Raw genomic sequence first — 23494 nt, forward strand, 5'->3', positions numbered from 1 at the left:
CTCCTTGGGAGTGCTAGGACATTAGAGTTCATCCAAGATCTTGGCCAAATTCTAGAGGCAGAGTTAAGCAGCAGAGAGGTCACCACAGTGGTTCAGAGGACAGTGCAGGACCAGGAAGGCAGATTTGGGAAGGAAAGAGAACTGTCTGAGGGTGGGGCTTACCCACAGATCAGGGATAAATGCAGGGACTAATCGGGAGTCACACTCACAGTTCTCATCCTATGCTCTGTGCTCGGCCCCTTCCTCGAGCTTAGGTCTGCGCTGTTGGATGAGAAGCGGCGCCTGGAAGCGCGGATCGCACAGCTGGAAGAGGAGCTGGAGGAGGAGCAGAGCAACATGGAGCTGCTCAATGACCGCTTCCGCAAGACCACGCTGCAGGTGCCATGCGGCCGGCCCTGGGGGCAGCAGCATTGCCCCTGCACAGGTTATCTGACCTCCCTCCTCTTGTAGGTGGACACACTGAACACAGAGCTGGCAGCAGAGCGCAGCGCTGCCCAGAAGAGTGACAATGCCCGCCAGCAGCTGGAGCGACAAAACAAGGAGCTGAAGGCCAAGCTGCAGGAGCTGGAGGGGGCAGTCAAGTCCAAGTTCAAGGCTACCATCTCAGCCCTGGAAGCCAAGATTGGGCAGCTGGAGGAGCAGCTTGAGCAGGAAGCCAAGTAAGATGTTGTGGGCCATCTCATGACCCAGAAGTAGCCTCGCCCATAGGAACACCCAGTGCAAGGGAATGTGGGAATGCAGGGTGTGTGACCTGCACAGGAGCTAGAAGGTTCTGAGAGCAGTGAGAGCCGTGCCTAAGGAGGGGCTGGGGCTCTGCCTGGCCCTGCTGGAAGTCCTCATGCTGCCCCATGACTTCCTAGCACCAGCATCTTTATGGATTCACTGCAGACTTCTGATGGTTGCACCCTGTGAGGTGCTCATTTGCAGTATTTCTCAAAAGCATTCTCCCCCAGGCAGTTTCCATCACACCAAATGAATCAAAGCACTGCATGGGATGGAATGAGCAGGCGGCTGCAGCAGGTGGTAGCACTCCTACCCACCTCGTTGGGGAGGATGGGACCGGAAATGCAGCCCCGGTGCTACATCCCTAGCCCTCCCCCCACTCGGCCTGAAGTGTCTCCAGCAAGGCACGGCAATGAAGCTTTCACTAGCAAGGTTTAAGTCGCCTTACCTGACTCCACCAGACCCAGATCCAGCTAGGAAGGAACAGTTCCTGTCTGCAGGGACTCTCCGTGTTCATCTCCTCTAACCAGGCGCAGTCCCAGGCCAGAGAGTGGTGGTTATTTCACTGTTCCCCAGTGGGTAGGGTTTGCTGCTTCCATTGGCTGTAAACTCTTCATCTGAGACAGTCACTCCATAGACTAGGTGTTTGTTATGTGATAACCATGTCTGTTCCCTATGACTGGCATGTGTATGTGGCATATGTCACTCACTGTGTGCACAGAAACAAGGCAGTGCTGCCACTGAGGACACGGAAAGGCAGTCCCTGCGTCAGGCTTCTGGGAGGTCTGAAGGCCGTTCCAGTAGGTGTCATTTTCTAAAGAAAAACAACTCCAAAAATACTTCCCCGCTTAAAATATAATTAATTTCAAGTTTTAAAACTACTTTGGTCACTTTGTCAGGGAGCGAGCAGCTGCCAACAAACTAGTCCGTCGAACAGAGAAGAAACTGAAAGAAATCTTCATGCAGGTTGAAGACGAGCGTCGGCATGCGGATCAGTATAAGGAGCAGGTAGGAAAAGCCAGGCGGGTGAAGGTCACCACTCCAGGAGTGTTTAAGCAGGCAATCAGAGTTAAGGACACTCTTGGAAACTCTTAATTACGGCATTTCAACCCAGGCAGCAGCCTGTGTTCCCCCAGTTCCAATGGGGAGAGCGAGTCAGTGACACTTTGAGGTGTGAGCCCTGGGCTGAGTTTTAAAGTTACATTCAGCTTCCTCCACTCCACCGTGTCGCAGGCAAAGAGGCTTCTTCCAGTCCCCTCCTGTGCCTGGATTAATAGTTCTTGGGTACGGTGAGCATCGGGGACTGGTCAGAGGGAATTTGGGAAATGGTAAACAGCAGCAGAAAGCAGGGATTGTGAAGGGCGTCTGCCCTCATGCACAAACCCTAATCCCAGAGGCTCGGTATTGAAGGGCTCGCTCCAACACTCCTGGGATCCCAGTAGAGCATCGGGATCAAGACCACCTCAGGGCCTTCGCTTCCCTACTTGCCAGGCAAGTGACAACTGCACCCAATGAGGCAGTAGCCAGTCCCTGCAAGTTTAGGAGCAAAGGAGCCACAGTCAGATTCTGGGTGGTTTGGTTTGGTTTGGGTTTTTTTTTGGTTTTGTTTTTCGAGACAGGGTTTCTCTGTGCAGTTTCTCTGTGCAGTCCTGGCTGTCCTGGCACTCACTCTGTAGACCAGGCTGGCCTCGAACTCAGAAATCTGCCTGCCTCTGCCTCCCAAGTGCTGGGGTTAAAGGCGTGCGCCACCGCGCCCGGCTCATAGTCTTTTTTTTTTTTTTTAAGATTTATTTGTTTATTTATTTATTCTATGTAAGTACACTGTAGCTGTCTTCAGACACACCAGAAGAGGGAGTCAGATCTCGTTACAGATGGTTGTGAGCCACCATGTGGTTGCTGGGATTTGAACTCTGGACCTTCAGAAGAGCAATTGGGTGCTCTTACCCACTGAGCCATCTCACCAGTCCCTCACAGTCATATTCTTAAGTGGGAGCACACTGCACTCTCCAGAGTGGCTGTGTGGAACAGCCACGCTTCACGGACAGTATCCTGTCCAGACTGCTAGCCTTCTGCACAGCCCCATCAGTCATATGGAGATGGAAAACTAGTTTGGTTTCACAGGAAAGGCAGTTTTGAGTTTCTGATTGTGTGGCTTGCTCTGTAAATACTGGCTTTACTAAGGCAAGGGGAAGCACCTTAGAGCAGCCCTAAAACAAGTGCGCTTGTGTGCACGCAAGATGTCACAGAGCGTGCTGACCCTCCGTCGTCTGACCCTGGGTTCTGTTTGCTTTTCATTTGTGTAACGCCCCAAGATGGAGAAGGCTAATGCCAGGATGAAGCAGCTTAAACGACAGTTGGAAGAGGCTGAGGAAGAGGCCACACGTGCCAACGCATCTCGGCGTAAACTCCAAAGGGAGCTGGACGACGCCACTGAGGCCAATGAAGGCCTGAGCCGCGAGGTCAGCACTCTCAAGAACCGGCTCAGGTAAGTGTTCGGTGAGCCATGGAGAGCTGGCAGGCTTCATCTGTGGAAGCTGGATCCAGTCCTCTGGAATCCCCAGGCAAGAGGCAGGACGTTTACAGTAGTGAGCGGGAGAAAGCAGACATTAGAATCCACAGCCTCACTCAAGCAGGGCAGGAAAGGGGAGAGCGGTGTTTAAGAGATAGGGCTTTCCCCATAACCTGTCTTCCTTAACCATGTTGGCCCTGCTCACGTGCAGGGGGGGGGGGGCGGCACAGGATGATGGGGTAGGAAAGCTACCCCCCAAGGCCGTGACGCCCCAGACGGGGTAGAAGGTGGAGAGTGAGCCTTGTTTAGAACCCAGCAGCCTCATGTTCCTGTGCATTTCTCTCCCAGGCGGGGCGGTCCAATCAGCTTTTCTTCAAGCCGATCTGGCCGGCGCCAGCTGCACATTGAGGGGGCATCGCTAGAGCTGTCAGATGACGACACAGAAAGTAAGACCAGTGATGTCAATGACACACAGCCACCCCAATCAGAATAGGCACAGGAGGTCAGAGGTGATGCTGAGGACAGGCCAGAACTCATCCCAGCACCAGTCTGCTTGAGCCCTGCACTCACTGCTCGGGAATGGCAAGCTCCCAGATTCCTTCCAGGAAAGTCAACTGTGTCTTAAGGCTTTGCGGCCTGCGCAGACTATATCCTGCTTCAGACTAGATACAATTGCCCCTTTTTATATATACACCTCCACAAGACATGCGTATTAAACAGATTGTCTCATCGTTGCATCTATTTTCCATGTATTCATCAAGAGACCATTTTATGACACATTAAGAAGAAAGAACCTTTTTGAAACAAACTCCAGGCCCTTTGTTGCCAGTGGCTGGGCCTAAGGGTTGCCCCGGGACCGTGCTCAGCTGCTCTGCATGCCCTGTCCTACTGACAGGTACCTTAGTTCTGTGTTCATGTGGCCCTGACCCTTCCTTCAACCACACCTGGTCTCTTAGAACATTGTGAACCTAACCTGCACTTGTGTCTCTCATTTCCTGTGAATAGTGATCACTGTCTCAGTGAGCAAACTGGGAGAGGGGCTTTGGCGGCTTAGGGGTGGGTTTGGATTGGGGAAGCAGCATCCATTTGGGGTTCTCCTGCCCATCTCCCAAGGGGTGACCCTGCCCCTCAAATTCATGGTGTCCCCACCGTCTCAATGTGAATAGTCTCAGAGCTCTGTGCACAGAGAGGACAGTGGCCACAACACATAAGGTGCCCCGGGTGGCAGCCATCACAGTAACTTCCAGGTGGTCTCCTGAGTGTCTGGCTTGATAATGCCCTCAATTCAGGAGTGAGCCTCTGTGACCCTTGGGGTGCTCGCAGAAGGCCTCTCCAAGCAGTCAAGCCCTCTTGCAAATTCAGCCACTGCTTTGAGCCCAAAACGGGAATATTAGTTTTATGTCGGAGGTGTGTTCCAAGTTTGTCAATGAGGCTATAGCCTCAAGAAGATGCCATCTGCCTGAATGTTGACATGCCAGCGGGCGTGTGACCCTTCATTTTCCCTTTCCCTTCCTTTGGACAGTGTTACAATGAACACTTAGCATTCTGTTTTTGGTTGATAGTTGAGCAAACTGACATTACAGAAAGTGCCTTAGACACTACAGTACTAAGACAATGTTAAATATATTATTTGCCTCTATAACAACTTAATGTATTAAGTTCTGACTGTGCTTCATATCATGTACCTCTCTAGTGAAGTAGATGCGCAAACATTCAGTGACAGCAAATCAGTGTTAGTGACAAGCCCCGACCGTGGCGATGTGCTGGAAAACACGGACCTTTTGGGTTAAAAGCTTTAACATCTGTGAGGAAGAACTGGTCACATGGGTTTGGAATCTTTGATTTCCCCTGTATGAATTGTACTGGCTGTTGACCACCAGACACCTGACTGCAAATATCTTTTCTTGTATTCCCATATTTCTAGACAATGATTTTTGTAAGACAATAAATTTATTCATTATAGATATTTGCGCCTGCTCTGTTTACTTGGAGGAAAAAGCACCCGTTGAGAACAAACAGACCTCAATAAACAAGAATAATCATGTGACCATGGACTCTGCTTCCGCACCTTCTGTTCTTGGTTTCCCATCTGTGGTCTGACTGGAGGGGGAATCACACACCTGAACCAAGCACACCAGGGTGGGGGTCTCCCAAAAACAGCAAACAGCCAACACCTGAAGGCAGGGGACAATGTACAAGTGTTTGGCCCAGTCACTGAAGACTAGACTAGGTTAGACCATTTTTAAGGAATCCCAGAAGTTTGGGATTGCATGTCTGTACCAGAGAAGTGTAGGAAACAAATGGGGAGGAGCCGCTGGCTCCCCACAAGCAACCTTTCTGGTATCTACTGTCTGGGATTGTAAAGAAACCCTAGGAAGCATGAAGTGAGCACACACACCCTAGGTGTATTTAGGCCTCTTCAACACAAGGGCGTAGGAAACCCATCCTGGCCATGGGAGAAGAAAGGTGGTTGGTGGGACAGAGATCCAGGCGGGCTTCACCTTTGGGACCGTATCCTAGAACTCGGATGTAGAAGCCTGTTTTTCTCAATCATTCTTTCCTCCTGTGCAGCCTGACTGGCATGTCAGCGTCTCAACAATTCAGCCTGCCAGGAGAGACAGACTCTGTGGACCAAGACCAGTTCCTGATTCCACAAAGATGCTAAGTTGAAGGAACCATTGATCGCTAGACAATTCCTCCCTCTGTAGTCAAATGTAATTTGAAAAGTCTCTCCTGGACAAGGCATGGGTACTCACACTGCAACCACAGCACTGAACCGATTCCTGGCTTGACGGCAGGCTTCCAACATCCTGACACCAGGAAGACTCCAGGACCTCTGTTTCTCATCCGTTTCCTCCAACGCCTGAACATTAGCTAAGATGTCCTTCTAGCCAACAGCACTGTTGCTGTGGTTTGACTGACCCACAGTTGGGCCCAGTACTACTGAGGGGCAGATGTTAAATACAAAGGAAAAACACTTAGAAAGCAAGCTTCCCTGTCTCAGGCTTGCTCCCACCTCCCACACAAAAACAAATCAGAATGGCTACACATTAGACTCTGGAAGAGAAAACTGATGGCTTCTCTCCCCACAGCCGCAGCAGGTCTGAGAAGAAAGCCTGTGGACTAGGCGGTTAAGAGCACTGACTGCTCTTTCGAAGGTCCTGAGTTCAAATCCCAGCAACCACATAATGGCTCACAACCATCCTTAATGAGATTGGATGCCCTCTTCTGACGACAGCTACAGTGAACTTATATATAATAATAAATATATATAAAAAAGCCAGCAAGCCTGTGGCCACATCACCCCCATGGCTGGTCCCTCTGCTTCCCTACCTTCCTAAGACAGTAAGAGCAGTCTCCAGCCTTCACTAAAAGGCTGTCCTAGCTCAGCTACGGGCCAGACCCTACAGTCTACTCCTGCCCAGTGACACAGCTGTCAGGAATGTGACATGGAACTATGTTCACCTCACAGTGCTGGTCAATACTAGCTACCTATGGGCTGGATATTACATTCCCTATGTGTTATACCAAGTAGGGAGCCCATATCCTTCAAACCCTATGAGGCTGGAAATTCAGTCTAACTCTTTACAGTGGTGTGGCCTTCATTTGTTTTCAAAGGACAACCAATGAGTTTCATGCCAGCTGACTGAGACGATACAGCTGGTGTAGATTCTAAAATGCCCAAAATCTCACACATCAGTCACTGTCAGTAGGTGTCTGTCACTGCCTGACTCACGGCAGAATGGCTGTCAGCCACTCGGGAGAAAGTTCTGAAAGTGACAGTGAGATGTGCCTTTCAGGAATGACACCCACACCACAGCAAAGGATGCTGACTCTACTTGGGAAAATACGAAGAAGGGCTACTCTGGATCAGAAGAGTAATTCAGAATGCAGGCCCACAGTCAAGTCCTTCTAGGCACTCTCTCCTCCTTCTCATGGTATGTCAACTGTGATACACTTAGAAGTGCCAGGTGTGGTGAGCCAGCCACGCCTTTAACCCTAGCACTGGGGAAGCCAGGGCAACGGACCTACCGAGAAATCTTTCTGCAGACAGTCAAAGAAAGCTTTCAGTAATATTAGAAGTATATGGGAGCTGGAGAGATGGCTCGGTGATCCAAAACCCTTTCCTGGCCTCCACGGGCACCAGGCACGTATATGATGCACATACAGACATGCAGGCCGAATACCTCCACACAGAAAGTAAAGGTCTGGGAGATAAGCATTTCACTGTTCTCAGTGGTGAAGGGGATCTTCTAACAGTGGTGTCTCGGGGCCTGCGGAATGGCTCTCTCGAGTCCAGAGCCAGGAGACACACGAGCAGCTGTTTTGGTCCTCCCTGAGGTGGCAGGTGGCTCAGCAGCCACCCCGCCTGCCTCTCAGCACAGGTCTCAGTAACAATGTTATTACTATGACTTTTCTTTGGGCAACCTTGGCGACAGTTTTAAAATCTGGAGAGTAAGTCACACTTACTACACACTTTGCATCCCTGGATTTGTTGTTTTAAACTGAATGTGTTGCCACTTGTAAGTTTTCTTCTCACTGACTACATCAGCACCCTGCCCATCCCATGCCCTGCCACCAGACACTGGGGGTTTAGTGTATTTTAATATCATGGAGTAGTATCCCAAAAGCAAACTTTTATAGCCTTACACTATAAGGCTAGATTAAGACATGGAGAGTAACATCATAAAATGAGTGACTTAAAAGATCAATAGCCCTTCCCTATCATGCAGGAGTCAGTAAATATTATTTTTCCTAGCTCCAATCTCTAGTGCAGCAAGCAGCGGGGCTTGCCGCTGAACCTCTCTCATTCCACTCATGGGTGGCATTTCCTCAGGCCCTCTGCCAGCCCAGCAGTGAGCCCTGCCCTCGCAGGCATCCCCACAACCACAATCCAGGCAGGACTCTACCTACTGCATGTTAGCAGAGACGGCATCAAGCATGACACCTATGTTTATAAACTTCAGTGTGCTTGGTCGCGTCTGCCTCCGGGAAGGCTGACAGGAAAGGCGAGCAGAAATCCTGTGGGTGCAGATGGACAGCGGAATAAATCATCATAAAACAGCACAAACTCCATCTGGTCCCCCAACAGGAGCGCTAACAGACTGTTGTTTCTGCAGGTGCCTCTTCAAGCCAGGCCCAGTGAACCGCAGCTATCAAGCTCAGGGGTCAGGAGGCTGAGGCAGGAGGAATGCCTCGGGTCCGCACTACACATCGAATTGCTAAACCTCCCGTTTGGGAAGAGAGCACAACAGAAAAAGATAATAGTCCCATGGCCAGTCCTGGCCTTGCTCTGAGCTGTCCTTTCTGCAAACAGGGGCAAGTGGCTGCCCTGTCTCATCTATGCAGTGCCCACCCCACCCCTGGCCCCACAGTAGATATTGAGTCTCTCCGCTGACTACTAAGCCAAGAAGTGGGACCCTGTCTTCTACTGTTGAGGAAGACACTGAGTGGGGTTGGAGGAGTGTGGATTAGTACTTCCAAGAGGGAAGGCTTCCCCAGAACCAACAGACCAAGCTCATCAAATCCACCAGGAGAACAGGCCCTCGGGCAACTATATTAGAAGCAAGATTCAGGCCAGCAAGACAAAGTAGCCTGAACCATCATCCGTCTCACAGGGTGCTAAAGAAGAGCCCTCACAAACAGCGTCCACATGGGTCACATGGAGAGGGCTACTACAAACATGTTAAAGACAGAGGACTGACTGGACATCTTCCCAGCAAGAGACAGAAAGTAAGTGTAACACGCTGCTGCGTTGGCAGACCTGGACCCAAAGCAACAGCAGCCATCCCTGTCTACCCCCATCATGAACCCACAAGCAGCAGTAGACAGAGCAGTCTGGGTAAGTCCATGGGTACGAAACCTCAGAAGATCTGAGAAATCCCTTGAGGCCAGAGTGGGGGGGCTCAGCCTCACCTGAGTCCACCAAAGGAGTCTAAGTGCTTAGTATCTTTTAGGTCTTGGGTCTGCTAACTGCTCAAACTCTGACCTATCCATCCTTCCAAAGTAGTGAGACAGGGTAGACTATCTTATACTCTTCAGAGCACACATGGCTACCAGTGCCTCCTGGTCAGTCAGCCTAGGACAAAATCTCTAACAACAAACTATAAAGAGGTTGTTGTCATGTTAACAGAAAGTTAAAGGTTATCTTGTTTCCTAGTCATTTAGGAATCTGATTTCCTTAACTTTGCTTTTGCTCACTTGGTTTTGTTCTTGTTTTATAGTTTGGTTTGGGGGCTGAGGGTGGAGATGGGGTTGCTATACATACTTCTCGTGGTCCTGGACCTCACTATGTAGAGCAGGCTAGCCTTGAACTTGAACTCAGAAATCCACCTGCCTATACACCACACTCCGCACACTTGTAGTTTTAAGCCATAAGTATGCTGCTGTAAGCAGGCAGGGTTCAGAACACAAGGCACTCATACACACCCCATTGTAGTTTCTTCAACATGGCACCTGCAACTTTGCTACCAAACACCAGGACTTTCTCTCACTTGCTAACATCAACCCAGGGAAAGAAGTGTGAGGACAGCCCACACCCATGCAATGTCTCTAACTGCAGCACTTCCGGTAAACAATGTCGTATGCAGTGCAAACGGAAGAGCCGTGCCTGGGCCCACGAAGGCACACCATGGCGAGCCCACCAGTCCTGCCATCCTGTGGGGCCATTCTCAGGCTGCCCCTGGGAATGGTACAAGACGAGAAACATACATGACTACAGTCTCTCCTGTGGCCTCAATCTTATCATTTCCTACCTGTTCTCCATCATATCCGTGTGGGAGAAGAGACACTGAACTGCCTCCATGTAGTCTTTTCTCATGGAACAGCAGGAACCAAATAAAGCAATCTCGACCCTTTTTTTTTTTTTTTCTGTGAAATTTATTGTTTCCACATTAAAAGATTTTTTTTTGGAGGGAAGTATCTTCTTTTAACCACATGATGATCCTATACAGCTGCCCAGAGTAGGACACCATCGTAAGTCATTAATTAACATGCCATATGAGTCTGAATAAATAAAAGCTACAAAGCCCAAGTTATATACAAATATCTTAGGCAATAATGTTTACAAACCTATGTACAATAAAACAAATGTAAACAGTAAGTGCAGCATGAGAATAATCATAGGGTGCAAGGGACAAACACCTAGCCAGTCTGCCCCCGAGAGCTGGCATTAGCCAGCCCCAGAATCAGGCCCCTCAACCCTTCCCAATGCAACTGGATGGACCTTCAGAGGAGAAAACAAAAATGCTCTGAGAGATGTCATTGAACTGAGGGCCTGGAATGCTGGCGAGGAGATTGCCACCTGCCTCCTGAGTCTGAGGACAGAGGAGAAGGCAACACAGAGGCTCGGCCCTGAAGTGCCCATGTCCCGGCTGCCCCTGCCTCCTGCAGCTCAGACAGGTATCTCGCTGCTTTGAGAAACAAGCAATGGAATGGACTGCTTACATAAAGTCAGAAGGTACAGACAATGTTCCATAATTCAGAGATGTTCCTGACTCTGACAGAAACAGGCCTGAACTGCAGGGGTGAGGCTAGGGGACACATGATTGTGAGCACTGAAGATGCTTGGCAGAAGCTTAGAAGGTCTTATCAACCTGATTGAGGGGAAACTTCTAGAAGATCTGCAATGTCCTAAACACAACTAAATCCTATCAGCACAGCAAAGATGGGGGCTATGAGGCAGATGTGATGAATGGGTACTTCCACATCCAGTGATCGAGTAATACACGTATGTATCACTTGTGACCCACAAAAGTGCAATCATGTGAAACCAACGGCACTACGGCGAGAAGAGAAAATAGCCAGTATTGATATCGCGCAGAGTCCTGGGGCTGGGCAGGGCCCAGCAGCCGCCACTGCATGCAGCCTGCCCTCTGCCAGCGGTGAAGAGGCGGACAGAGGGGCACAGGGCTGGACCCAGGCACCGAGGGACGAGGCGTAGGTGTCCTGGGCTGCTGGAAGAGGGCAGGGGCCCCACCTGGAGGCCGGGCACTCACACACTGAGAGGCAGCATACCCGGTGCTGACGATGGGCGTGAGGAGCCCAGCCCAGGAGGAGGAGGAGCTGGATCAAAGCCATTTACTGCCCTGTGGGGTGACCAGAATAGCAAGGGAAGAAAAAAAGAAAAAGAGACTCATTTAAAATCACTCTACACATAGGAAACTTAGCTGCTTTCTGTAACTAGTCCTCTTCCTTACCCACAGTAGGATCACAGCTATTCAAAGCACTGGAGAATGGCTTGTTCTCAATCCTGGGGTACTAAGACCATGTGCACCTTTCTAGGCAACTTTGCCATATGAGCCACCATAAACAAATTCTGATTTTCTGAGAGCTCATTAAATAATTATACAACAAACAATGAAATATAAATACTACTATTAAGAATGTATTCTATAGTACTTTTAATAGGAACATATTCAGAATGTATTTAATGATATAAGGAAAAAGGGTCAAGCTATCTAAACTGCCTATGTTCAGTGTTTATTTGAAAGAAAAGAGCAGGGCAGTAGTGGTGCACGCCTTTAATCCCAGCACTCGGCAGGCAGAGGCAGGCAGAGCTCTGTGAGTTCAAGGACATCTACAGAGAGAGTTTCAGGACTTCATGGAGAAACCCTGTCTCAAAACAAAACAAAACAAAAAAACAGAACAAACCCCTCCCAAAAAAGAAAGAAAATGCAAGCAGTGTACAGCCTAGGTTCTATTCTATTCTAGCCTTTTACACAGACACTATGATCTATGTAGTTAAGTCTAGAATGAATATAGATGCATACACATATGTAAACATATAATCTATGGTATATATATATATATATATATATATACATACATACATACATATTATATATACACATATATAATCATCTATGTCATAGAAGAAAATTTTAACAAAATGTATTCTTCTCTGAGTTGTAGATAAATTTTACTGGTTTATAATTTATTATGTTATAAATCTATTCTAATACCAGTTTCTCAAGGTGAAAAAAATTAATGCTTAGCAAGCAAAGCTAGATGAGAAAATTTGTTGTTTCTTAAACACAGCAACCCAGTTCCACAAAGGGCCAGCATTCAGGCACACCCAGCAAGGTGGAGGGCACCCCCAAACCCACCCACCAGCATGCAGTCACAGGAAGCCGGGAGAGGAGAAAGGAGAGGGCAAGACACAGACCTCAGGAGGCAGCTCAGCCTTTCTAGTCTAAGACACTTGGTAGGAGAATCCATCCCATTAGTGACTCTGAGGGGCCACAATGCATCATTCTTGCCCAACACTGTCCCCCACTTGTTGCAGAAGGATTCAAGGACCTGAATACAGACTCACAAGGAAAGACATTCTCTAAAAAGTAAGCCATATATTCCCTGCAAAGACCACTGGTTCATAAGCAGTCACCAATGGCACACAGAAACAGACATGCAGAGGAACTTGACAACAACTACCAGGAAACAAGAGTTCATGTTTCAAAAAAACAAAACAAAACAAAACAAAAGTTCATGTTTTAAGAGACTGAACACAGCCCATACTTGAAATCTGGATTAAGCCATACACAGAAATACACCCTACTCCAGCCCGTAGCCTCATTCCTTGTCCTACTTCTATGCTCGGCAGCAGAGTTCTCGCTCTTTAAATCTCCTTTTGCAAGAGCTGCAGGCCTGGCTCCTCCTGGTCTCGGGCACTCTGTCTGTCCGCCCGTGCAGTGCCTGCCGCACAACCCCACCTGTCACTGCCTGTACAGACCCTGAGCAGCTTTGATGCTCTCGACCACCAGACGAAGAACTACCTAGGAGACCTAGTATCTGACACAGGAACCTCCATTCCTGTCCTCAACCACATGACAGGATACCCCCAACTCAGACATGGGCACACTGTAGGTTGCCAAGAGTTTGTCATATGGTCTGCTGGGGTATGCAAAAGCAGCAGCCACAAGGACAGTCCCTCACACAGAAATGGTACAGGACACAGGACTAAGTTAAATGCACTTTTAAAGTAGGATCAAGTTCGTCTCCACTGTTACAGAGGGAGGGAAACCTAGAGAAGATCCAATCATTAGCCCAGGTTCGCCCACTGAGCTGTTAGTGAGTTGTTCAGCCCCAGCTATCTCCAGGCGTCCTACCTCTTCCCAGCCTCTAGTCACAAGCCACTCAGAAGCCCTCAGTGAACAACCAGTTCCATGCCCCAGTACATATGAGCTCTAGTAGAAAGCCAGTAACATCTCTGTGTGAATAGGAGAACTTGGCAGTAGGCTGAGCTGAGGCTCTCACCTAGCACTTCTCTTCTGAATCAAGAAGTAAGAAGTTAAAACCAGAAGAAAAGAAAGCTGGCCTACAGAAGTGTTTTTGGACTGAAGAGGTCCTTCCAGGAAACTAAATTCATTCAATGAGAAAGATTCCCAAAAGAAGAAAAACCTTTGAATATACCAGGTGCAAATGTGAAGAAATAAATGCCCAGAATTAAATGGAAGGCACAGGCAAGGATGGAGACAGTACTAGGAATCAAATATGCAAAAAAAAAAAAAAAGGCTCCAGACATGTAATTCATGAATTTATACCCCAAGTCTAGCTAAGGTAAAACTGACTGCCGGGCAGTGGTGGCACACGCCTTTAATCCCAACACTGGGGAGGCGGGGGTGGGGGGTGGGGGTGGGGGCAGAGGCAGGAGGATTTCTGAGTTCAAGGCCAGCCTGGTCTACAAGTGAGTTCCAGGACAGCCAGGGCTACACAGAGAAACCCTGTCTCGGGGAGAGGAGAGGAAAAAAAAAAAAAAAAAAAAAAAAAAAAAAACCACCTGACTGCAAATCCAGAAAGATGCTCTAGCAACAGAAACTGCACCTTCTTAGCCAGTCAAGTGGGCAGTCTACCATCTAACAATACAAAGAGCAAAGCTTGGCCTGTCAGAGCAGAAAAGGAGTACCTGTGAATGTAGTAGGAGGGCAGCCAGAGCCCATTCTCCCTGTGTGTAAACAGAGGCTGGAGCACTTCCAGGCAGCTCCAGGCCTCTAGCCAGGCTATAGCAACAGTTCAGAAAGAGAAGGGCAAGTCTACACACCTCCCGTTTACCATCCCAGTTCAATGTGAAGACCAAAGCATAGGGAGAGAGAGTTCACTATCTTCAGCTTCTGAAAGGAGAGAACAGAAGCAACTCCAAGGCAGGAGGAGCTCATCCCCATGAAGGCAGTGAGATGAGATCCTGGAACCCAGCACTGCCTCCACCCCTCAACTCAAACTTCATCCTGCCACAGGGAGACTCTCAGCCACCCAGACCACTGTGCTGAGCTTTTGCTGAAGTGGTGCCTCACCCTGTTGCCAAGCTGGCCTAACTCCTGAGCTCAAGCCCCTGCCGCCTCAGCCCTCAACTAGCTGAGAGCACAGGCACTCAACTCCTGATGGGCTATTGTTCTACAGAGCAGCAACAGTGTGTGTGATCAAGTCACAGCAATGGTAATCAAGTCAAACAGGGTCAAGAGAGCTTATTCATGGGCTAAAAGTTGGTTAAAGCTGAGTCCACCCCATGCAGTTAGTAAAACCAGTTTGTTAATGTGTCTTCCACCACACAGCATGATTAAGACAGAGAAGAAAGCACAGCAAACAAATTGAGTTACCCATGAACAACGTGGGAAATATGACTTTTTCTTGCCTAATAAAAAAAAGGAAAAATCATTAAACAGCAATACAAACACTATTTTCACATCATGCCCTGAAATGAACCCACCACACCTACCTACTTATGACCCAGAAAAACCTGACTTGTTTGCCCACAATTTGCACCATGCGCAAGTAACACAAATGAAACCAAGAAAATAAAATGTTTTAGAGCAAGTTCAAGTAACACACAAACTGCATATCCTCAAGGATATAAAGAGGATCAGTGGTGGAGTAACCAGGGCAACCAGGCACAGCGGCCTGCATCCGAGGGGCTGAGAGAAATCCCAGAAGACAAACTCCTAGTTATAAGAAGTCCTCATATAATCAGAATCTGCAAAAGTACTTGTGACTCATATAAGGCCACAGACCCAGTGAGGTGTGTGCAGTTTTACGTGTCAAGGGCTACACTGCCCTCTGAAGACTGTGAGCAGCATGAAGTGCACATGCTCACAACCACCTGCCTGTCAGGCTCCGGGCACACTTGTAAGCTACTGTGATGGAGCTACAGACACACTTGTCAGGAGCAAAGGGCAAGCAAGACCAGCACCGCAGCCACAGCCAAGGTTTTAAGATGGGTCTTTTCACATGCTAAAGTCCCAAGCCACACTTCTTATTTCTACTGGCTTTCCTTTAACATGCCAGAGTTGATAATGTATCTAGGAACCAGGCTGTTGGCCCTTTCCTCTTAGAGCTGAAACATAACATCCTGGCTGTTATCTAGTCAACACATGAGAGAAATTAGGAAGCCAGGCAGACCCCAAGACAGGTGAATGAGAGCAAAGCAGGGAGGATGGGGTCACACAGCAAACACGGGAGAGTGACCTCCAGAGCATAGTGAGGACATGGTGATCCCTCAAGCAACTGCCATATGCATCCACAATCCACTTGTTAGATAAAGCAAACACTCTCGAGAGCCAATCCATAAAAGCATGTTTCACTCTTGGTTGAAACAGTATACCATAAATTTTTCATAATTTAAAACGAAACACAAAGTGTGACTACAAGTGGTTCTGTCAGAAAAGGAAAAGGCACTGCTCTGCCCTTCGTCTCAGCACAGCTCAGGAGATGGGGAGAGCCGCATCCTAGCTGCTCCTGGGGCAAGAGTTCAGCAGAGTTCCCGGTCACTCCTTTCAGCTTACACTGCTGCTCCACATCCTAGGGCAGGCCCTCTGTCTGAGCAATGCCCGCCCTGGCACACTGGGATGGCAGGCAAGTGCAAGGGAAGAGCAGTGACCTGAATGACAATGGCTCATGCCTCCTCACACTGTAAGATGCCACCTATGGCCCACCAAGAAACATGATTCCAGAGACAGAGAGACACTACAGAGTAATCACAAGTTTCCAACGCTCTTGAAGACTTCCTTTATTTTCCCTCTGTATCATTTGGGGAGTGGCTAGTCTAATGTGGACATGCCTATCCAGAGCATGTTCCTTGCTCAAATATGCACTCCCTAGCCTGATGAGAGTTAATTTTCTACTTAGCCTACCCAAGAAACTTTAAGAGTTAAAACAGAGTTCTGTCTTACAAATTGATATTTTACAATGTGCTTTTAGTAGGAGGTCCTTGTTGTATCCTTTTCAAGACAGAAATAGGCCATGATTCTCCACTACAGGATGAACAATTCTTTTTTTTTTGTTTTGTTTTTGGTTTGGTTTTGGTTTTTTGTTTTTTGTTTTTTTTTTTTTTCCATTTTTTATTAGGTATTTCGCTCATTTACATTTGCAATGCTATACCAAAAGTCCCCCATAGCCACCCACCCCCTCTCCCCTACCCACCCACTCCCCTACCCACCCACTCCCTGTACTGGGGCATATAAAGTTTGCGTGTCCAATGGGCCTCTCTTTCCAGTGATGGCCGACTAGGCCATCTTTTGATGCGGTTTTGGTTTTTTGAGACGGGGTTTCTTGCTTCTCTGTGTAGCCCTGGCTCTCCTAGACTCACTTTGTAGTCCACTCTTGAACTCACCTCCCCAGTGGCAGGAATTAAAAGCATGTAAGCAAGCCTGGCCTTAAAACTCTTTTCCACAGCAGACTGCAGCTGAGCATGGTGGTACATGCCTGCAGCTCCAGCACAGGTGGATCTGTGGGCTAGAGCTAGCCTGGTCTACAGAGTGAGCACCGTGACAACCAGGGCTCGATAGTGAGAGTCTGTCTCAAAACCAAAAACAACAGCAAAGTTGTATATAACAATCGGGTCATCCATAAGCAAGCTGTAAATACTGAGGACATCAGAAATATAAGCACCTTTAAAAATACTGTGACGTTTTCTAGAGCTGTCCCTGCTTTGTTCTGTTTTGTTTTTAAAGCTGCCTATTCGGCTCACAAGAGACAATGGTGAGGGATCATGAGCAGGGCAGCTGCTGTTCCAGTAACAACAGCTACCTGAGGTACTGTGCCTAGCAGACAGAGTATAGGACCTAACTAGCTCCCTACCTAGAACAAGAAGACAGCTATGCATATTAGAGAGAAAACAAAACAAGGCAGAATGAAACAGACTGACATGGAAAGATACCGGCAATGTAAATCAAAACAGGCAAGCTACTGAGCAATATTTAAACTGCACTCTTGTAAATGTGCTGTAAACAGCTTACAGCAGATGCATAAAAATCTGATTTTTACATGCCTGAAAATTAACTCTAAGAAATGGCCACGGGCTGGTGAGATGGCTCAGCGGTTAAGAGCACTGATTGTTCTTCTAGAGGTCCTGAGTTCAATTCCCAGCAACCACATGGTGGCTCACAACCATCTGTAATGAGATCTGATGCCCTCTCTGGTGTGTCTGAAGACAGCTACAGTGTACTCATACACATGAATGAATGAAAGAAAGAAAGAAAGAAAGAAAGAAAGAGAGAGAGAGAGAGAGAGAGAGAGAGAGAGAGAGAAGGAAGGAAGGAAGGAAGGAAGGAAGGAAGGAAGGAGAGAGAGAGAGAGAGAGAGAGAGAGAGAAAGAAAGAGCCACAATAGTGTGAAAATAGGAAGCTTACTTTTTAGTGCACATACTCTATGCCAACTGAAATGTTTTCACTAACAATATACCACTGCTTTAAGCTTAAAGCTTTTTTGTTTTTAAATATAAGCGTGCACACACACTTTTTTTTTTTTTTTAAGTCAGTCTCACAATGAAGCTCTAGCCAGTTGGAAACACACTAAGTACCAGGCTGGCCTTGGACTCTCACTTGTATATTACCCAGTGTCTAAATACTTTAGAACTTTGTATTTTTCTAAAATCTTCAAATAAAAGGTCTGACATACAGGCTATGTACAAACTATCTCCCCTGTCCTTAAAGAAGATTTGCTGAGTCTCCCACGCTGTAAGGATCTGGAGAGCAGGCCCACAGGAGCTCTGCAGATCCTCCTGAGCCCAGCACAGTTGCCTGTAAGAGTCTATGCCCAGGAAAGAAGCTGTAGATTCCAGGGGCAGCAAACTCCTTGGAAACCACAAGACAATAACAGATCTCTCTCTTCTGGGACTTGAACAAGAAGAGCAGGAAACTTATTAGTCTGTGTGACCTTCAGGACTCTGGTAACCTCACTTAAGACTCTGCAAACTCACTAGACCTCATCAGTGAGTCTAAGGACTGGGGCTGTAGCTCAGGGACAGGATGACTGTCTGGCACATATGAAGCCCTAGCTTTGTCTCAGCCCTAGAACTGCAAATAAATAAATAAATAAATAAATAAATAAATAAAGTCAAGGACTTACCCTTTATGGAAGAAAGTTGCTCGCCCTGACCTTGGGCACTCTGGGCCATTGCTGTTCATTACCCCACAGTTAACGCTCCCTGGAACATAAGATTTGCGGGATGCTTGGTCTTTTGCAAAGTTCCTGCAAGCGGCTAACTTGGATTCTAAAGCCTACAAAGAAAGAAGGAATGGCTGTCAAAACAGTGACTGTACTGAAAAAAAAACTGCATCTCAAACCATTTCTTTTTCAGGCTTCAGCCTCCAGGATAATGGCCACCAGTGAAGCTATAATCACTTGTCTTTCTAGTGGAACGAGGGACATTTACACTGACCCTCTTTCTAATGACCTCAGAAATGTAACTTTTTCCTCTCAGTATCACTGAGGACACATACAATCCACACCTAAGAAAACCACGGTGCCAGTAGGTAGGTAAAGACCCCAGACCTTTCAACCCCATTCATTCATTGCCTGTTAAGTTCTGCAATACTGGTTGGGATTAGGACTTTTGAGATTAGTTTGTGCAGCAAGCACTGCACACAATCATCTGTTTGAGGTGTTTCTCATGCTGTCTGCTCTTCCTAGAGGTCCTTCTGTGTATTTTTTCCACTGCATCAGAACAGATCCATTTCCAATCTCACATAAAGCGATCCATTTTCTTTGTGATAGTATACTATAAACTGTATACCTGATACCTTTTGTCTATAATTAATTCACCTGCAAATGATACTGCCCCCTTATCATTTACCTCTAAATCTTATCCCCCCTTTACACCTGTTACCACACCTGTCACCTACAAACAGTTGATGTGAAAGAACAGGGACTTCTCATCTCTCACACCTGGATATCATGGAATCCCTCTTTCCCAACAAAATTTCTCCCAAATGAATTATCTTTCCACTAGCTCCCAAAAAAGGAAAAATATATGCCATGGTGAAAAAAAGAATATAGTCCATTCCAACTCACAAGACTAAAGGACTAGAAATCCACAGAGAGTAAACACTTTCAGAATCTGTATGGACAGCCTACCCCATCATTTCCAAAAAACCACATGAAACAGGACCAAAACAAACTGAAACTTCTTTTTCTTCTGCCCCTTTCTTACGGTAAAAGTACAATGCGCTAGTTAAATAATGACAGGAATAATGACCCTCTAGGATGCTCTGACTTGTAAATAAGTTCATACTGAACTCTTGAATTTCCTATATTCAATGAAGGGATTTGTCCATCCATGTAAATATCTGTTGACATCTTTCACATGGCAGGGAAAAACAATTATGTTTCAGGCATCAGTGACACACACAGGTGGTACAAGCCCTGGGTCTTTCAAAGGAAAAAAATGTTCTAGAGATTAAGACTTAGAAACTTGACATCCAGTGGTAGATGAAGCCATGACTGTGAACAGTAAGATCTTCACTGAAAAAAAGGACGAAGGAAAGAAAGATAAATTCGTAGCAGGGTGGGGACAGACAAGAGAAAGCATCAGAGACGCCAAGAAAAGAGGACATTCTGAGGAGGGTGGGGCACACTGGCATTGAATGCTTCAAATAAAACTCAGAGCAGTGCACACATAGGATTTGACCACATTGACATCACCAAGCAGTCTTAGCTTGATCAGGCCGGGTGTGGTGGCGCATGCCTTTAATCCCAGCACTCGGGAGGCAGAGGCAGGAGGATTTCTGAGTTCGAGCCAGCCTGATCTACAAAGTGAGTTCCAGGACAGCCAGGGCTATACAGAGAAACGCTGTCTTGAAAAACCAAAAAAAAGAAAAAAAAAAAAAAAAAAGAAAGAAAAAAAAAGAGCTTGATCAGGAATAGCAGGCCAGAATGTCTATGTCTAAAGTATACACGCAGTCAAGGGCCACAAGGGTGTTGATAAGAGAAGCGTAAGATAAAGAATGGCCTTGGGCTAGAGAGATGGCTCAGCCATTAAGAGCACTGACTGCTCTTCCAGAGGTCCCGAGTTCAATTCACATGGTGGCTCACAACCATATATAATGGGGTCTGATGCCCTCTTCTGGTATGTCTGAAGAGAGAAATGGTGTACTCATATACATAAAATAAATAAATGTTTTTTTAAAAAGGCCTATTTTTTTTAAATGGTCTATAGTTTTACTTTGTAAAAATTTAAAAAGCCAAGCATGGAGGAGTACTGCATTAAACCCAGCACTTTGGAGGCAGAAACAGACAGACTTATTTGAGTTGGAAGCCAGCAAATACCATGTCCATCTGGGCTACAGAGTGAGACCTTGTCTCTAAAAAAAGAAAAGAAAAGAATAGCTAGGTATGCTAAATAATCCCAAGCACTAAGCACACAGAGACAGAAGTACCATGAGTTCAAGGCCAGCCTGAGCTATAGTGAGTTCTAGTCCAGGCTGGGCCAGTGTGAACTATGTTCACAATAGACAGTGTCTCAACAAAAAGAAAAAAATAAAATGGAGATGAAAGAAGAAAGGGAAAGAGGTCAGGCTTAACAGGGGTACAGCTCAGTGGCAGAGTACTGACTTAACATTCAAGAGGTTCCAGCAAGACAGTGCAGTGTAAAATCCTTAGCAGACAAAAGTGCTTGCCCCACAAGCCTGAGAACCTGAGTTTGATCCCTGGAACTCATATTTTAACAGAGAAACAAAAGACCTGGGGCCAGGTGCCGGCTCAGTGGTTAACAGAGTGTAATGTAATCAGGGGACCTGAGTTCAGTTCCCAGATCCCTTTATCAGATGGCTGTTAAGCCCAGTTCCAGGAGATCTGACCCCTCTGGTCTCATAGGACACCTGAATTCTTATATACATACTCACATTCAGACACATATAGACACATAAAAAATAAAAAACTTATTAAATCAAAAAGCCAATTTTTTAAAACTTTGTTTAAAAAAAAAAAAAGACAGAAAGAAAAGCCAGAATTGGCGAGCTGGCTCAGAGGTTACAGCACTTGCTGCTCTTGCAGATGACTGGGGCTTGATCCTCAGCAACCACACAGCACCTCACAACCATCTGTTAACTCCAGCCCCAGGGGATCCAACACCCTCTCTGACCTCAGCAGACCCCACCACACACACACACACAATTAAAAACTGATAGAGAAATAACCAGTGTCATATTTCAAAAGGCAAGTCACTCAAGTCAAGCTTAGGGCCGAGATGAGGCACTGAAGCTGAGGTGTTCGAGAGCAGTAAGCCCCAGATAAGAGTGGCTGGCAATGCCCCAAGCCACACACTAGCCCACAAAATAAAAGATGAAGGAAAAAACAGAAGAGTAAGAGAGCCAGGGGCAAAGAACGGAACTTGAGGTGCTGCACTGTAGAGAGGACAGCAATGGGAAGAGTTACATAGGTAACCTTGAAGCCCAGGCTGGGGGTTTTCTCAGGGGCTTCTCCGCTTCATATGGTTCTTAGCACAGGAAAGAGACAGTTCAATACTACCTCCGCAGTGGAAACACAGTGATAAATAACTAATGCTTACCCCTACTTTCCGCAAGAGATCTCCCACGATGTTTAGTGCTGATATCCTAGCAGAAGGAGTTAGTGGACTGGTTCCAAAGCCGTTTGGTATAGCTACAGAAAGAGAAACGCAGAGGAATAACATCAGCAGCTCCCTTTATATTTGGACTATATTGATGATGTCACAAAGCAAAACACATTTAGCAATATCATACTGTTTCACGGTACAGACAAAGTATAAAGAAGCTTAACCATTAGACTACATCAGTGGTCACTTCTCCAAACTGCTCCAAGGACAAAGATCCTTAAACATCTCAACAGGCTTTTCTGGAGATCCTGAGAACAGAACTGAGGGCAGAGGGCTGCCCACTGTCTCCCTAACAGATGCTACAAGGATGCATATAAGAGCATCATGCCACACATGGACTCACAGACTGTGGTAGCATGCACAGTGCCTGCACAGCTCCACACCAGCCAGGACCCCAGTGCTAAGATGGGGAAGTAGACATGAGCCCCATCTCTAACCAAGGAGCTATTGCCAACTCACTGACAAACATCCACAAAGGAAAAGCTAGTCTCCATGGGCATCTCACAGGGCTGACACACCACACTTACAGGCAGGCCCTATGCTCACAGCACAGGTGACCAACACAAACCAATCCAAAAGTATTTGTAGTTTTTGTTTGTTTGTTTGTATTTGTGTTTGTGTTTCTGGTCTCATGTTGCTTTGTTTTGGCTTTTTTTTTTTTTTTAAACCTTTCTGGTCTTTTGCTTGTACATTACCATTTTTAGTTTTGTATTTTACGGGATGGGTGTGTGTCTGCATATGTATGTATTTCTCTTGCTCTTTTTGTTTTTCTTGTTAGTTCATTAGTTTTGTTTTATTCTTGTTTGTTTGAATTTCCCTGTTTTCCTAAGACAGAGAGAAAGTATAGAGTTGGAAGGGTGGGGAGACGGAGAAGGTCTGGGAGGAGATGAGGGAGGGAAAACATGATCAGAATATTGTATAAAAAATTACTTGCAATTGAAAAAAACTAAAAAAATATGGCAAACTGAGTACAGTATATGGGTACAGTATAGGCAGGGGGATCTCTGAGGTTGAGACCAGCCTGAGGGGTGTGTGTGTGTGTGTGTGTGTGTGTGAGTGTGTGAGTGTGTGTAGAGAGAAAGAATGCACACATTCACAAGTACCAAGGCAGGCAGGGCTACAGAGTGAAACCATATCTCAAGAAAAAAGAAAAGAAAGAAAAGAGAAAAGAAAAGGCAAGACAAAGAGAAGGTAAGAGGAATACTGTGCCGAGGGGCTGAATAGATAGCTCAGTGGTTAAGAGCACTTCCAGAGGTCCTGAGTTCAATTCCCAACAACCACATGGTGGCTCACAACCATCTGTAACAGGATTCGATGCCCTGTTCTGGTGTGTCTGAAGAAAACTACAATGTACTCACATACATGAATTAAATCTAAACACACACACACACACACACACACACACACACACATAAAAGAAA

At 46.8% G+C, this 23494-nt stretch overlaps 2 protein-coding genes across 8 annotated transcripts in view; one reads left to right on the forward strand and one right to left on the reverse strand.

Moving 5' to 3' along the window:
- The window catches only part of Myh10 (myosin, heavy polypeptide 10, non-muscle), a 124712-nt gene extending 119432 nt beyond the window's left edge, over positions 1-5280 (forward strand). For 3 of the 4 annotated variants that reach the window (XM_006534489.3, XM_017314835.2, XM_017314834.2), the window contains 5 exons: positions 255-378; positions 451-659; positions 1623-1731; positions 3036-3208; positions 3581-5280. In XM_006534489.3, coding sequence (XP_006534552.1) covers positions 255-378; positions 451-659; positions 1623-1731; positions 3036-3208; positions 3581-3725 — 760 coding nt within the window. In that variant the 3' untranslated portion in view covers positions 3726-5280. The remainder of the gene's footprint in view (positions 1-254; positions 379-450; positions 660-1622; positions 1732-3035; positions 3209-3580) is intronic. The other variant, NM_175260.2, reaches the window with a different exon arrangement.
- A 4807-nt stretch (positions 5281-10087) lies between these two features.
- The window catches only part of Ndel1 (nudE neurodevelopment protein 1 like 1), a 31713-nt gene continuing 18306 nt past the window's right edge, over positions 10088-23494 (reverse strand). For 3 of the 4 annotated variants that reach the window (XM_030246442.1, NM_001363305.1, NM_023668.3), the window contains 3 exons: positions 22008-22099; positions 18569-18720; positions 10088-11319 (listed from right to left, as the gene is read on the reverse strand). In XM_030246442.1, coding sequence (XP_030102302.1) covers positions 11226-11319; positions 18569-18720; positions 22008-22099 — 338 coding nt within the window. In that variant the 3' untranslated portion in view covers positions 10088-11225. Of the gene's footprint in view, positions 11320-14823; positions 14859-18568; positions 18721-22007; positions 22100-23494 lie in introns of all 4 variants that reach the window. The other variant, NM_001363304.1, reaches the window with a different exon arrangement.

The sequence above is a fragment of the Mus musculus genome, chromosome 11 (genome assembly GCF_000001635.26).
Source record: "Mus musculus strain C57BL/6J chromosome 11, GRCm38.p6 C57BL/6J".
In the NCBI taxonomy this organism is placed as follows: domain Eukaryota; kingdom Metazoa; phylum Chordata; class Mammalia; order Rodentia; family Muridae; genus Mus; species Mus musculus.